This window comes from Glandiceps talaboti, chromosome 14, assembly GCF_964340395.1.
Source record: "Glandiceps talaboti chromosome 14, keGlaTala1.1, whole genome shotgun sequence".
In the NCBI taxonomy this organism is placed as follows: Eukaryota; Metazoa; Hemichordata; class Enteropneusta; family Spengelidae; genus Glandiceps; species Glandiceps talaboti.
The window spans coordinates 8,962,234-8,976,532 of record NC_135562.1 but is presented as its reverse complement, the minus strand read 5'-3'; the positions used below and the strand labels follow the sequence as shown (position 1 = coordinate 8,976,532).

Below are 14,299 nucleotides of genomic sequence, written 5' to 3'. Positions count from 1 at the left end.
ATGAAATCAAGTAACTAATCCTCTGTCAAGAGCATGTCTTGTAAGGTATCAAAATACACCAGTGCATTTGCTTGAATGAAGTGAGTGAAGAAAAGACTCGATGCAAAGATAAAATTAGGTAAAAACAATACTAATGATACAAAAACAACAGCGGATGCCTTTGATGTAGGTTGACATAACATTTTTATCAGTATGCTTATATCTGTGGAACTTGTAATGTAACAGTAACAATGTTATAACGTGTAGTGTGCTAATCAGTACACAGAGTCATAGGATTTGGCTTCCTGTGGTGTGTTTATACTTTGATAAGTTACTAACAAGTAATTACATTGTATGTCTTTGCATGAAACTTGTCTCATTGTTGCTTACCATAAGAAAGGAAACACATCTGTGTTTTTTTGCTAGTTGTATGACATCATGGGTTGTACAGTGTGGGTTGTATGACATGCATACTGTTTTACTTGACAGGGGTTTAACTGTAATGTTTGAAATCATGAAAACGTACGGACACACATTCCAACAACATTGGTGGAAGGACTTATTTAGAATTGTCTTCAGGATATTTGATAACATGAAGTTACCAGAACAACAGCTGGAGGTATGTAACTATTTCATTCTCTCTTCTATCATCTACAACTTACAAGGGTCTTTCATAGCCATGTCACCTCATATGGAGTTTGATGTGTTCTGAACAATTCTAGTAATATCAGCCATAAGTGATACATTTAAAACTGAAATTCATTACATTTCACTGAGTGATTAGTTGTCTAGCAGTTATACACTCAGAAACAAATTTCACTACATTATCTTTACGATAATACTGTAAACCTTGGAACTTTAACTAAAGATTTATTTTCGCTGGTTCTCTGAAAAAAGAACGCGAGAATAAGTAGTGACTAAAATGCACTCTTGTACATGAACACAATGTACCAGTCTGGTAATTAGTAAAAATAAGTAGTGACTAAAATACCTTCTTGTACGTAACCACAATGTACTAGTCTGGTAATTAGTAAAGATTATTCTTTGAGAACTAGTTGAAGACTGTAAAATCACAAAATTTTCTAGTGGTGAAAATATCTAGATTTACTGTATATTGTTATCTAGAACATAAGATTCTTTCTCTGTTTGAGAGATTCTGTGACTTAATTGTTGTCACAAATATTCCTTCAAACAGAATAAAGTACTTGATGTTGTTATAGATTAGTGAATGTTATGTGCCTACACTCTGTAGTACAGATACTGATATATGCCTGACTGTGTAATTGCTAGAGTGAATGATCTCCCCAACTCATATTGTTTACTATTTCGCACCCAAACACCCATTGCTGAAATAATCAAAATTGAGTCTTGCTAAAATTGCTACCCTATAAGTAACAGAGCTTTATGAATCCCAGCTTTACACTAATCACAGTGACTCAAGTGACCCTCAGATTAAAATTTGAATATTACAAAATGTAGTATTCATGCCGAATAAGGTATAGAATGCGCAAATAATTTTTCTGGCCAGGACTCTACATGTAGTGTAGACGTTTGCTGCATGATTCAGGTAGAAAACTGTCCCATAGGTGGATGCAAATTAGACCATAACACCCAGAGATGAAACAAAAGATTATAGTATACCCTGCAGGCTGCAGTATGCAGATATTAATGATATGGGGTGGCTTACTGACCTTACACTATGTGTAATTTTCTGTTTCTTCCCAAAGTTCTGACTAACCTTTTTTCGTTTGTGTCATTTTGAACCAAATAACATACTTTCTCCTTCCACACATTGCATGCGCCTAGCTGTGTACCAGCATCACTTCAAACTGTGTGCATGTACATTGTTAGAGCACATATACTTGACCATGAAGTGATGTATATTCTTAATGTTTGATGTTATTGTTGTATTTTCTCTAAGCTTGAAATATGATGTATTCATTCTCTATCTTCTCTTTCTAGCTTGTTATTATGACTATTATTCTGTTTGTCTTTTTTTTTTGTACTTTTTAAATCTTCAACCAGAATAAGCCTTCATTCTGAAACAGTGTACTGGGTGACAAAAAAGGATTCATCACCTTACAAAAACAGAAACATTAAAATTCGGTACAAAAGGAAAACTGTCAAAGTTACATTTTCAGGGTTTTATGAACAAATCGATGTATGTACTCTCTTTAAATAAAGAATATGATTGCATTTAGGATATGAACATTAAAACAAACCGTATTTTAGATGTTACAACTTTTATAAATAACCCACTGATTTCTGTTCAGTTGTGTTTCCAAAATAGGAAAACCTAGCCTATTGAAAATCCTGTTGAATATTCCATTATTTTCTAAGGAATGTTTCTGTTATAAACCCAACAAGGGTGTACAAAAGTTTATCAGAAATGGGAGCTATTCTTGGTTGTCTTTATTCACTCAATTTATTTTTTTGAAACTGTTTTCAGGCTGTTCAGTGGAGCAATACTGATTTGCACGCCCTTGGTGATAATGCCGCCTTCTTCATCACGACCCAGGTTCTAAGTTTTTTCTCATTTGTTTTTTCCCCATAATTTTGATTTAAAGTCTTAATCTATCAGACACCGAGTACTGCATGCTGTGTGTAAATATCACTATCTACAAGAGTCTATCATGCATGTACTTATCAAGCACTCATATTTATAACTACTTTTAATTTTTGCAGAAATAAATGTTTCATTTGTTCTGATTTGCATCTCATTAATCTTAAAAATCATGTTCTATCATGAATGCTTTTTGCCCCCAGATGCAATTATACATCAAGTGCTTCTCTTCATTTCAGTCACAAGAATTATGAAAAATTGTGTGCAGTGTTTGTACTTGACCTTGACATTCACTCTCTATCACACAGCGTCTGTTTTTACCAATTTTACGTGTTGATGGCTGTCATCAACAGAATGCATACACTTAGCACATCAGAACAAACTACAAACAAGTCTGTTGAATTTCTGCCATACTAAAACAACTAATGTACATATATAGTAGTAATAGTGATATACAATGTAGTTACGATCCTGGTAGTTGAGTCTTCCATTGCCTAAGATAGACATAAACTAAAACTATTGTCGCAACATGTTGACACAACAGTGATAAGCTATTGACTGGACGTTGGTTTAATTATTGACAGTGGAGAAGAAGCACTGTCTATGGTTTAGCTATAGTCTCAGTAGGGAGGTGTCTCTGAGAACTGGTTAATTTAGACCATAAACTTGCAGTGCTGTTTTGGGACTTCCAATGTTTACACTATGTTAATCACAGGGTGATTAGAATCACACAACAGAGGAACTGCTATCATCCACTTGTGTAATCTACCACGTTGAAGAACAATAGATTTAGTTTGCATGTATCTTAGTATAGTAAACTGAAGGCTGGATTACCAGTGTTGTAACTACTAATGTACATATGTAACCGAGATACTGTTATTAATACTACTTAGTTCAAATCTAACATTCGATCTCTGAAATGACATCAGAATTACAAAGTATATACATGTAGTAAATGTAGATTGAAAACCCGTCATTGTATATATGTCTGTCACTTGTTACAAACTTTGAAATTTAACAGAAGCACCAACAACGATGACAGAATTACAATGTACATGTGTATGTAGTACATGTACCCAGTAGATTGAAAGCCCAACATTGTAGATACGTTAGTCACTTCTTACAAACTTTGAAATTTAACAGAAGCACCAACAACGACGACAGAATTACGATGTATGTAGTACATGTACCTGGTAGATTGAAAGGTCATCATTGTATGTAATTCCGTCACTTGTTACAAACTTTTAAGCTGATAGTTAACAGAAGCATCAACAACAATGACTCGTTCAGTCTATGTAACTATATAGAAATACTTACCACTGAGACTAATGCCATCATAAGATACTAATCTATGGTTGGGTTGAAGGTAGTTTTACAGTATAAGAATGGTAAACTTACAAACACTGTGACTCAGTAATTTTTTGTTTTAAGTATGCTAAGATTGAAAAAAAAGACTTTTGTTAATATTCCAGTGTAATGAAACATGCCGAGGTGTGATTTTACCTTCCATAAAGGTGTGTATGTGTATGTATGTGTGTGTGTGTGTGTCCGGCTATGTGTTTATGTGTCTGTGCTGTGTATATCTGTGTCGTGGTGTACATTTGTATGGGGGGGGGGGGAGGCAGGTAAGAAGTGCAGTGTCATTACATCATGCCATACTTGCCATGCACGTTCATATATGAAGAAATAATATAAACATTTTCAAACTGTAAATATTTTAGCATAGAATCTTCTCCATTGCCATTTGCTTGGCTACAGATATAATTTAAACAGTTTATCAAGAGTCATGATGTTTTTTTCAGTTATCCACAAAAATTGAAGGCATAAAAGTTGTGTGCTATTTTAAACTAAAACTACATTCATGGGGGTAGCTTTTTCATAAGCTTCATGATCAATATAAGCTTGTCTGCTTGTAGGCGATCTGAAACAACTGAAAAGTTAACAAAGCAATTTGATTGCACTCAGATGCACACTTCCTAGAGCTAAGGAATTACTGGACAACAAGACAGACTTCCAAATTTTACAAATTCACACACAAAGATTGTTTTTATACCTTGAAATGTTTGCAATACACAAATATGCTTTAAATAGAATTGAATTTTGAAGCAAAATTTGCACTATTCTGCAATTCCCTCCAAATAAGACTTACACTGACCCTTGAACAAACATGTAGGTCATCAACAAAAGTGTGTGCAAGGTACTTAATAATTTGTGATATGATAATACATGTACAATGGCACATTCCTATTGTTTTACATATCAGGACCATTCCACTTTAGTCCCTTTTAGGGGTGGAAGCATAGATTGATAACTAAAGTGGTATTTTTATTGATTTACAGAAAGCCGAGTGGATGACAACAACTTGTAATCATGCTTTGTATGCCATAGTAGATGTATTTACACAATATTATGAAATTCTTAGTGATATTTTGTTGGATGATATGTTGGCACAGTTACATTGGTGTGTCCAACAAGGTGAGTAGTTTATGAAATAGGTTAAAACTTAAAGCCATAACACAGTTGCCCAGGTTTTGGCTCTTTTTCCGTAGTTTTTATGCTCTAACGCCGACAACAGTAATAATGTCAATTTTGTTTTGTTTTAAAGTATATATTAAATACATGTATACAATCTTTAAACATTCAAAAACAATTTATACAAAAACAAGAAGTCACATATCTCATGGGGAAAGAAAACAGGATGAAAATAAGACGTCTATGATAATTGCTGTGGATGGCAGTTTGAATTTATTGCATTTGCATAAATTGCCCACAATGCCCTTTATATCCTGATGTTGTTCTGGTAACAGGGAAAAAAGCTAATTAGAATTTTTGGAAAACTTTGGGTTGGGTAGTGTTGAGAACATCCAGTCACAATTTTTGTGAAACTTTTTGAGTTGATTTTTGTTGAGACCATCCCATTTTCATTTCTTTTATTGGATATTAAAAAATAAATTTAGTTATGCTTTATTTTTTGTTGGTGCTTAAAGTGAACTTTACATTTTTGTCTTGCGTTTATAAAAAGTTTTTTATCATATAATGATTTTCAGACTAACTACATGTATACAGTTAAAGTCGATATATATTGTAATTACAGATAATGAGCAGCTTGCAAGGTCAGGAACAAACTGTCTAGAGAATCTGGTGATCTCCAACGGAACCAAGTTCCAACCATTTGTATGGAATAAAGTTTGTCAGTGTATGCTTGATATATTCAGGACAACAATTCCACAAACGTACGTGTTACAATTTGTGTATTATGTGTCTAATCTAAAATGGATTCTAATTACTAGTAAATGTTGTTCCCCAATGTTATTCACCATGCAGCTGAGGAAAATACAAGTGACCTTAGGGGTCTTTGTCACTAGTCTAGCAACTCGTAGTGACAAATCACTTAGGCCACGAGTATTTTCCGGCTGAATGAAGAAAAATATATTATGTAATATTTTATGTAACATTTATGACATGCAAATTAAACAATATAGGGGATGGAGAGGCATGAGAAAAGGGAAACTGACTGACAGAATAAAGGAAATTATGGGATGAGACTTTGATAAGAAAAAATAGCAATATATTAAAAGAGCGAGGGCAAGAGAGACAGATTGACTGACTTAGACATATACAGACAGAGTGATAGTATGGGAAATAGGAAAGATTATTGGACCTAAAGCAAACAAAATAAGTAATAAGCTAATAAAGAGTGGAACCAACAGTATCAGTAAGTTAATTGGTCTTAGTAAAATTTTCATGCAGTTTCGTAAAATGAGTTAGACCTTTAAGAAAATGTATGAGTTACTGTTTTAATACTTATTCACTGTTGAGAAATCATCATTTGAACACGTTGACCCTGACCATTGTGTATCTCCTTAATATTTGTACAATGTACTTTATAGAACTGTTTCACTTTTATGCAGTTATTTACCATGCACATGAGGGTCCTCTGAGAATATATTCAATGGCGAGAAAATAAAGTGTGTGTGTGTGTGTGGGGGGGGGGGGGGGGGTTGTTATGTGGTCATGTTACACACTTTTAAACAAGATAAAAGCAATGTTAGGTATTAAAGAAAGTTAATTCCCTTCATGTTTTGTTTACATTTCATTTCTTAACAGGTTGCTGTCATGGAAACCTGAAGGTTTTGAATTTGATCCAGCCACACCCACCAACCCAGAAGCAGATGCTGTCAGTAGAGAGTCTGTACCTGCAGCTGATAATCAACAGGTAAGTCACCTCTCAACTTTGACCCCTGTGAACTCTTACCCTAATGCTTGAACTTGAACAAACAGAGGAGAAGAGAAAATATGTGTATTCATACATTTACATTCATTATGTTTTTTCATGTCAATTCCTCTGCAGGACGTGCAATCTCCTGTCAAAGACTCGCCAGGTGCTAGTCCAGATAAGAGAAGTAACTTAGCAAGACGTGGAAGTAAAGAGAGTGTGGCTAGTGCTACTAGTATGGATAGCAAGGGATTGCCAAAGAAAATACCAAGTAGGTTTAATGATTTATTTATAGGCCAGACTGATTTATATACAGGGTGAAATAATATGACAGCACCTTATACTGTAAACCTGGAAATTTTCACTGAAAACTTATTTTCACTAATTTCGCTAGAAAACAAAAATACAAAAATATGTGACTAAAGTGTCTTGTATATGAAAACAATGCCAGTGTGGTGATTAGTAAAAAATTAGTCTTTGAGAACTAGCTGAAGAATGTAAAATCACAACATTTTGTAGTAGCAAAAATATCTAGGTTTTGCAGTATATACAAGCATTAGTCACATATAAGTATTCAAATGTTTACTTATTTCTTACAGAATCTGCAGCAGATCAGAGACTATTTTCAGCCTTACTTATCAAATGTGTGGTGCAATTAGAACTTATTCAGACGATAGACAACATTGTGTTTTTCCCTGCTACAAGTCGACATGAAGATGCCGAAAACTTGAGAGCAGCCAAAGTAAGTAACATATGAATTCTAAATATAAACATTTCAATCCAGTACATCCTGTATGGCAGGTACTTGTATGCTATGAGTAGGTGTTATATATACACAGACTTTTCCAGTCAGGATTTCCTAATTCATTACAAAAGACTTGCTGTCATGCTGACCAGTGAACACGTGGTGACCTTATAGTGCTATTTCACCAATAAACTTCAGTTTGTCTGAAGTGTTCTTGAAGGTCTTTGTTCAAATGCTCTGATGGAGACTGAGTTTCCTTCATTCATCATGATTTGATTGTTGTACAAGAGAATAATTTGGCAGCACTTACTTAAGTACTAATGGAGCCATACTCTACTACTACTAGACATCTTTTAGTCAGCAGATTATTGGAAAAGTACACAGATGTGTGCATTTAGGTGCAAAAAACATGCAAGGTAGTGCTAAAGAAAAAGTTGTTCCAGAACAAATGAATGATCCTATTCTAATTCTATAGCTCCACTGATAAGATAAGATAACACCAATGCGCAAACCTGGGATTGAAACCCAGGCCTTTACAGTGATCTGATGTAAATTTGGTAAATCATTCACCTTTATTTGCCTTGCCGTACAGGAGGATAGTTTGGAGACATTTATTGAGGGTACTGACCCATCCGGACAGGATCATGGTATGTACAGGTATCTAACTACACAGCAACTGTTCCTACTCATGGACTGTTTACAAGAATCACACAAGTTTGCCAGGGACTTCAATAGTAACAATTCACAAAGAGAAATACTAAGAAATGCAGGTGAGTTACTTTGTTGCTGAACACTTGATTTGTACAAATTCTATTAGATGATGCAGTCTTTGAGGTGCAAGAGAGGCAAAGCTTTTATTGTCTTTATCACAGCAATCATAAAATGCCGTAATTTTAACTTTTATTTTATTGTTTATTTCTAGGGTTCAAGGGCAAATCAAAACCAAATCTCTTAAAGCAAGAGACTAATAGTTTAGCCTGTCTACTAAGAATATTATTCCGAATGTACATGGATAGAAATAGGAAAGACCACTGGAATCAAATACAGGATAGATTAATAAGGTGAGTTTCTCAAACAGAGGGAGTGAATATTAACCCTTTAATAGTGGTTTGGTTTTTGTAACTCTATCTAATTACACCATATATATAGGGTATCAGCCTTTAATGACTTGGTTTTTGTAACTATGTAATTACACCCTCTATTTACAGGGTGTCAGATTTTAAAGGGTTAATCTTTATGTTCTGGATATGGATTTTGTGGACTGAGGTTGTGTGGGAGAAGGGTCTGACTTAGCACTTTAAAAGTTTTAGCACATGTCCTATGTAGTGGCACAGAAATATCATTTAAATTGAATAACCACTTAATTGATTGTAGAACATTACTTTATGCTCAGCAACATAAATATGTTAAGCGACAAATCAAAACCAAATCACAAAGTGAACAGATATTGCTGAGTGCACCACTTACCATATTTGGGCAAAGTGTGCTGGGCTGTGATATGGAAAATCCTTGAATGGTTTAATGCGCTCATTATCCATCAAATTACAATAGGACGAGATACCGGGTATATGAGAAATCATGTTATTATAATTTGAATGAATGACTATAAAACATGAACTAGGAATCTATCAAATAAGTTAAGGCAGTTGTAATAGATTCTCATATTTTCAGTATTTTAATGAGAAAAAGGAAGTCACTTTTGTAACCAATTTGTTCTTTTCTTGTCATAGTGTATGTAAAGAAGCTTTGGATTATTTCCTGAAATTGGATTCAGAAAGTCATCGAGAGTCCTGGAGATCAATTTTAGTTTTATTTCTGACCAAAGTCATCAAATTACAAGATGACAGGGTAAGTTGTAAACCAACAACGATATTATCTATATGCTGTAAACCTGGAAATTTTCACTGAAGGCTTATTTTCACTTATTTCGCTGGAAAACAAAAAAAACATAATACTTTACTTTTATTATTGATCATAAAATGACGTAATCCTTAGAACTATGTACATTTGTACTTCAAGTAGTCTAAAAAGTAATTCTTCTTTCTTTCATTTTCAGTTTAAAGCACATGCGTCTGTGTACTACCCTCTCCTTTGTGAAGCTTTGCGGTATGATTTGAAAACAGAACTCCGGCACATTCTATGGAAGTTTTTCCTCAGAGCTGGAAATGTCTATAACATTACCTCAGTATCGCATGAATAAACCAAACACCTGCTACTGTCCGGACAGAATGAATAAACCAAGCCACACGTAATACTTTCTGGACAGGATGGAAAAACCAAGTAAATCCAGGTACTGTCCAGATAGGTTTTAAAAAATCAAGTAACACCTGCTACGGTCTGGACAGGATCGCATGAATAAACCAAGCAACATCTAGTACTGTTTGGACAGGAGAACTGTGTATAGTACTGTAATTACATAAATAACAGTGATGTATAAAATATTATTAAAAAAAACAAATGCTCAATCAACTTCAGAGAATTGAATCATGGACTTTACCTCCTGATGACGATGATAATGATGATGATGAGGAGGAGGAGGTGTTGGTTTGAGGACTGCAGAATATACCATGAAGTAGAAGTGTGCTGTTGTGCTTGTCTTATCCAAAATACAGACCTTGAAGTAGTAAACATTCCTGTTTGCAGGAGCATCATTCATTTAACTTAATGATTCAGGAGACATTGGGCAATGTCCTTTCTGTTTCCCCGAGCAGTTCAATCAATGGGAACCCATCAAGCACTACAGGAAGAATTTGTGATCGAAAAAATAATTGTATGCAGAAGTCACTATTTCAAGCCAACCCTACAGCTTTAAGTTAAAAATAAAGTGTTGAAATACGATGATGCTAAGGTCCATAATTCACATATACAGCTTAAAGGGGACATTTGAAATTTTCAGGTCAAGTTGACGTTCTAGTCACAGGATTACAGAGGTATATTCTATTGTGCATTGTATAGCTCTACCAGATAAGTATTTATATCCAAAGGAATCCTAAACCAAATAGCCCCTTGAAGTGATGAATGGTGAACTGTTGTCAAATCACTTGGTTTCACTTAATTTATATGAGTTACTAATTTAAATATGTATCTATGTATTTGTGATTCTTTCGGTACAGAGATGTTTGGAGTTTCATATGTTAATGTTCACTTTTATAGTCGCTTCTTTTATTACGCTCACACAGAAAGTTTCACCATTTTCACTTCTCATGGTTTCTGTTAATATATTTTAATTGGTATTAGTTTAGGAGCATAGTTGTTTATGTAGTTCCTTTGCTATCTATTTTCTTTTAAGTGTTTTGCCTTGTAAGTAGATGATAATTCCCATTTGAGAATCTATGAAGCAACAATTAGATGTATTTCCCAATATTTTTCTTCATTCAGCCAAAGAAAATACAAGTGACCTAAGGGGCCTATGTCACTTTGAGTCGCTAGATGAGTAGCAAAAAAACCCTTAGGCCAGTATTTTCCGACTGAATGAAGGAAAACATTGGACAATAACATAATTATACCAGTGCCAGTAACATCAAAGAAAAATATTTTGAGTCATATTTTGAACACAGCAGAACCAGTGATGTAGCCACACGTTGTCATGACATAGACGCATGTTGTTGTGATGTAGAACAACCAGGGTATAAATTCCACATTTATGGCTTATGCATGGTAGAAGATCAAACATTCAGTTTGAGAAGGTACACGATGTAGCAACAACTTGTATATGAAGTCAAGAAGGAATGCTTACTAAAGACTTTGTTCATTCGCTTACCATTATGTGTATCAGTGATGTTAACCAATCATGAACTTGGTTTCATACGAATACATAAGAACCAGTAACTACACATTAACCAATGAGCTACTCGGTTACATATGAATACAGAAGAAATACTAACTAAAGCTTGAATTCATTCGCTAACAAAGTTCTTTACTAACAAAGGAGAGCCAATCAGGAGCTAACTTGAATATACTCTCTTGTTAAGAAAAAAAAAGTACATTTAAGAAATTTATGAATGTGTGCTTCATCATCTGTCAGTAGTACTTTGAAACCAGTACTCTTGGGGGTTGGTGATATTTAACAATACTTGTGACATATTCTTGATGAAATGGCCCCCTGTCATATTTTTGAAATTTAGGTAAATTATGTTATAGAACGAAACTGTATGTCGTACAAATACAGACATTGTTTTTTGCCTCTACTGCCGAGTTCAATATTAGATTCATGATGAAAGCACTTCTGACTGTCTGTGCACACAACATTTGCCTGTCACATTAGTACACAAATTCCATAAAATTGCTGAAATCCTTGTCACTTGATAGAGTATACATATTTTTGGTAATATATAATTGTGTACAATGTAAAGCTTAGCTAAGAAGAGGCCTTATTGTTTGTATGACTGAGACAACCAGGTACCAGTTATTTCTACAAGAAAGTTCACAACTGGTGACACAGATTCATGGACATTGATGCAATATACTTATATACTTACAAATCTGGTGCATGTAGAAATTTACATGAAATTTTCACTCATTAAGATACATTTTGGAAATTTTAGTTCTGTGTAAAACAATGTATGTAATGAAATATGTCTTGGTCAGTGCTTGTTTCTGTGGTGCTAGGAGTAGTTTATACTTAGTGTAGCACATGCAGTCTTTATGGATAATTTTTCTTATTTTTTTTCCGAAGTTTGGAACTGTTCATGGTATTATGCTGTCTGTGTTCAGTTGGTCGATGTATATAATTAGAAAGATTTCTTAAATTGTGAATGAAGAGAAGTTTAATTAAAGTGGCACATGTTTCAGCTTTTATTGATTTGGATCTCAAGCACACATCGTTTTTTGTTTTCCTATAGATGCCACTTGGAGTTAATTATTCCCCAAGATCCTTATTCAGGCAAACAAATGAGTGATATACTTGGTCTTGTTAGAACAGTCTCATGGCCAAGTTACACATATATATTTTTGCTTGTTGCTTTATCTGTTGATAAAATCAACTGGCCTGCCTACAACAGTATGAACTGGCCTGCTGACAACATTGTTAGAAAGCCAATCATGTATAATTTTCTGGCAATATGTTGCCGGTTGCGTCATGTTTTTCATTTAACTTTGTTCAAGGAACCCCTCCTGTCACCCATCATGTTGGGCAATACAAGTTGCTCCATCTGTTACATGTGTAACCTGGCCTTTAGGCTACTGGTAACAAGTCTTGTGTCACAACCTGTTTTTTCTGATTTAAGAAAATTTATGCGAGCAATATTTAGCAAGCTTATTTTGGGGGGAAATATTCTTTGATGATTTTAAGATTGTAGAGTGCATTGTTGGTGCTATAGACCTGATGTTGAGTTCACGCATTGTTGTGATGTAGAACTACAGAACTGATGACATAGATACTTGCTGTCGTGATGTAAAACCACAGAACTGATGACGTTGACATGCTATAAAGTAGTTCAACCGCAACATCTCAGTTTGCACCGCACCCTTTGTAGAACATTCATACATGAACAGATGTATAGATGAAAACTTAAAAGTGCTTGTTATATTCTTCATCTTTGTTAAACAAAGCCTAGTCAGGAGATTGAATGTGTAACTATTGCTTTTCTGGTTGTGTCAAGAAAACATTACAGCATTTCTAATTATATGTAAATTATTGAAAACACATGGCACAAGAGAAAATATGAAAATTCTTTGGGACTTTTTTCTATGGGTAGATATTGAATTGTTGTCACTGTATATCAACTTTGCTGTGATGTTCATAATAGGAGATGTATCAAAACTGAAAAAATAAATAAATGGGAAATGTAGCAGTTCTGTAGTTTATTGTGTGTGTAGTTGCAATTTTGTACTTCAGAGTGTGTTCAGTGTCTTGCAACATAATATATAAGGGAATGTGTGCTATTTCAGAGACCCGATACTTGATATGCTTCTTACACCAAGAGGGGCCTTTAGAAACGAGTTCTGGCCATATATGCCTGTTCAAATGTATGATGGCATGAGTTGATTTCATTCAAACTTTGCACAAGGATGAGATACTATAGTGGGCATATGCGCATTATTTTTTTTTTCGTGTTTGTCCAGCCCATGCAGTCTGCAGCTCCGGGGGTGGGGGGGGACACAAAAATAACCCTCCCTACTTCAGCGATGACAACTGCAGAGCCAATCATGAACAAACAAATTACATTTTGCCCCACATACACACTTGCTCTAAAGTACTAAAAAGAACAGTAACTGTCATAAATACATATAGTACATTGATTCGGTGAGAGTTAAAAAAAAATGCATCGTCCCACCACTTTAGACAAAATGGCCTGGCCAGAAACTATGTTTTTCTCCTTTTTTGCCTTATTAAACTCGTTTTTCTCAGTAATAAGACAAATAATAATAATATTAATAATAATGTATCTGCGCCTAGAGCTCTTCGGAGGACAGGTGCATTGTAAATTCGTTTTATTATTATTAAATAAGACAAATCATTATAAGATTTCCCTGGTTGTGTTTTTTTTAAGTCTTCTCACTAAAGCGTTACCAGCCCAGTAAAAATCCAATTGGATAACTTACTCATTTGTCTAAATTACAGACTGTGTTGGTGAATATAGTATTGCATTATATTGTGTAAGTATCCTTAGTCCTGTTTGCTTATATCATGTACACAGAAAGACGGGGTCGTTGGTGGGGTACTAACAGGCTGCACTGATCTCAACTTCTTTTCAAATTGAGGTTATAGTTGCAATGCAGACCACTTCAACAGACGACTGTGTCTTATCGATATCGTCCAGATACTTTTCAATGAAAATTACAATAAAATGGTAAG

General features: G+C 34.5%; 1 protein-coding gene across 1 annotated transcript in view; it reads left to right on the top strand.

The window, feature by feature from the left end:
* The window catches only part of LOC144445737 (brefeldin A-inhibited guanine nucleotide-exchange protein 1-like), a 47,533-nt gene extending 34,230 nt beyond the window's left edge, over positions 1-13,303 (top strand). The window contains exons 26-36 of the mRNA XM_078135381.1: positions 469-598; positions 2,429-2,497; positions 4,882-5,017; positions 5,637-5,775; positions 6,650-6,758; positions 6,894-7,029; positions 7,358-7,500; positions 8,096-8,273; positions 8,426-8,564; positions 9,234-9,351; positions 9,560-13,303. Of these exons, the coding sequence (XP_077991507.1) occupies positions 469-598; positions 2,429-2,497; positions 4,882-5,017; positions 5,637-5,775; positions 6,650-6,758; positions 6,894-7,029; positions 7,358-7,500; positions 8,096-8,273; positions 8,426-8,564; positions 9,234-9,351; positions 9,560-9,703 (1,441 nt within the window). The 3' untranslated portion in view covers positions 9,704-13,303. The remainder of the gene's footprint in view (positions 1-468; positions 599-2,428; positions 2,498-4,881; positions 5,018-5,636; positions 5,776-6,649; positions 6,759-6,893; positions 7,030-7,357; positions 7,501-8,095; positions 8,274-8,425; positions 8,565-9,233; positions 9,352-9,559) is intronic.
* The last annotated feature ends 996 nt before the right edge of the window (positions 13,304-14,299 follow it).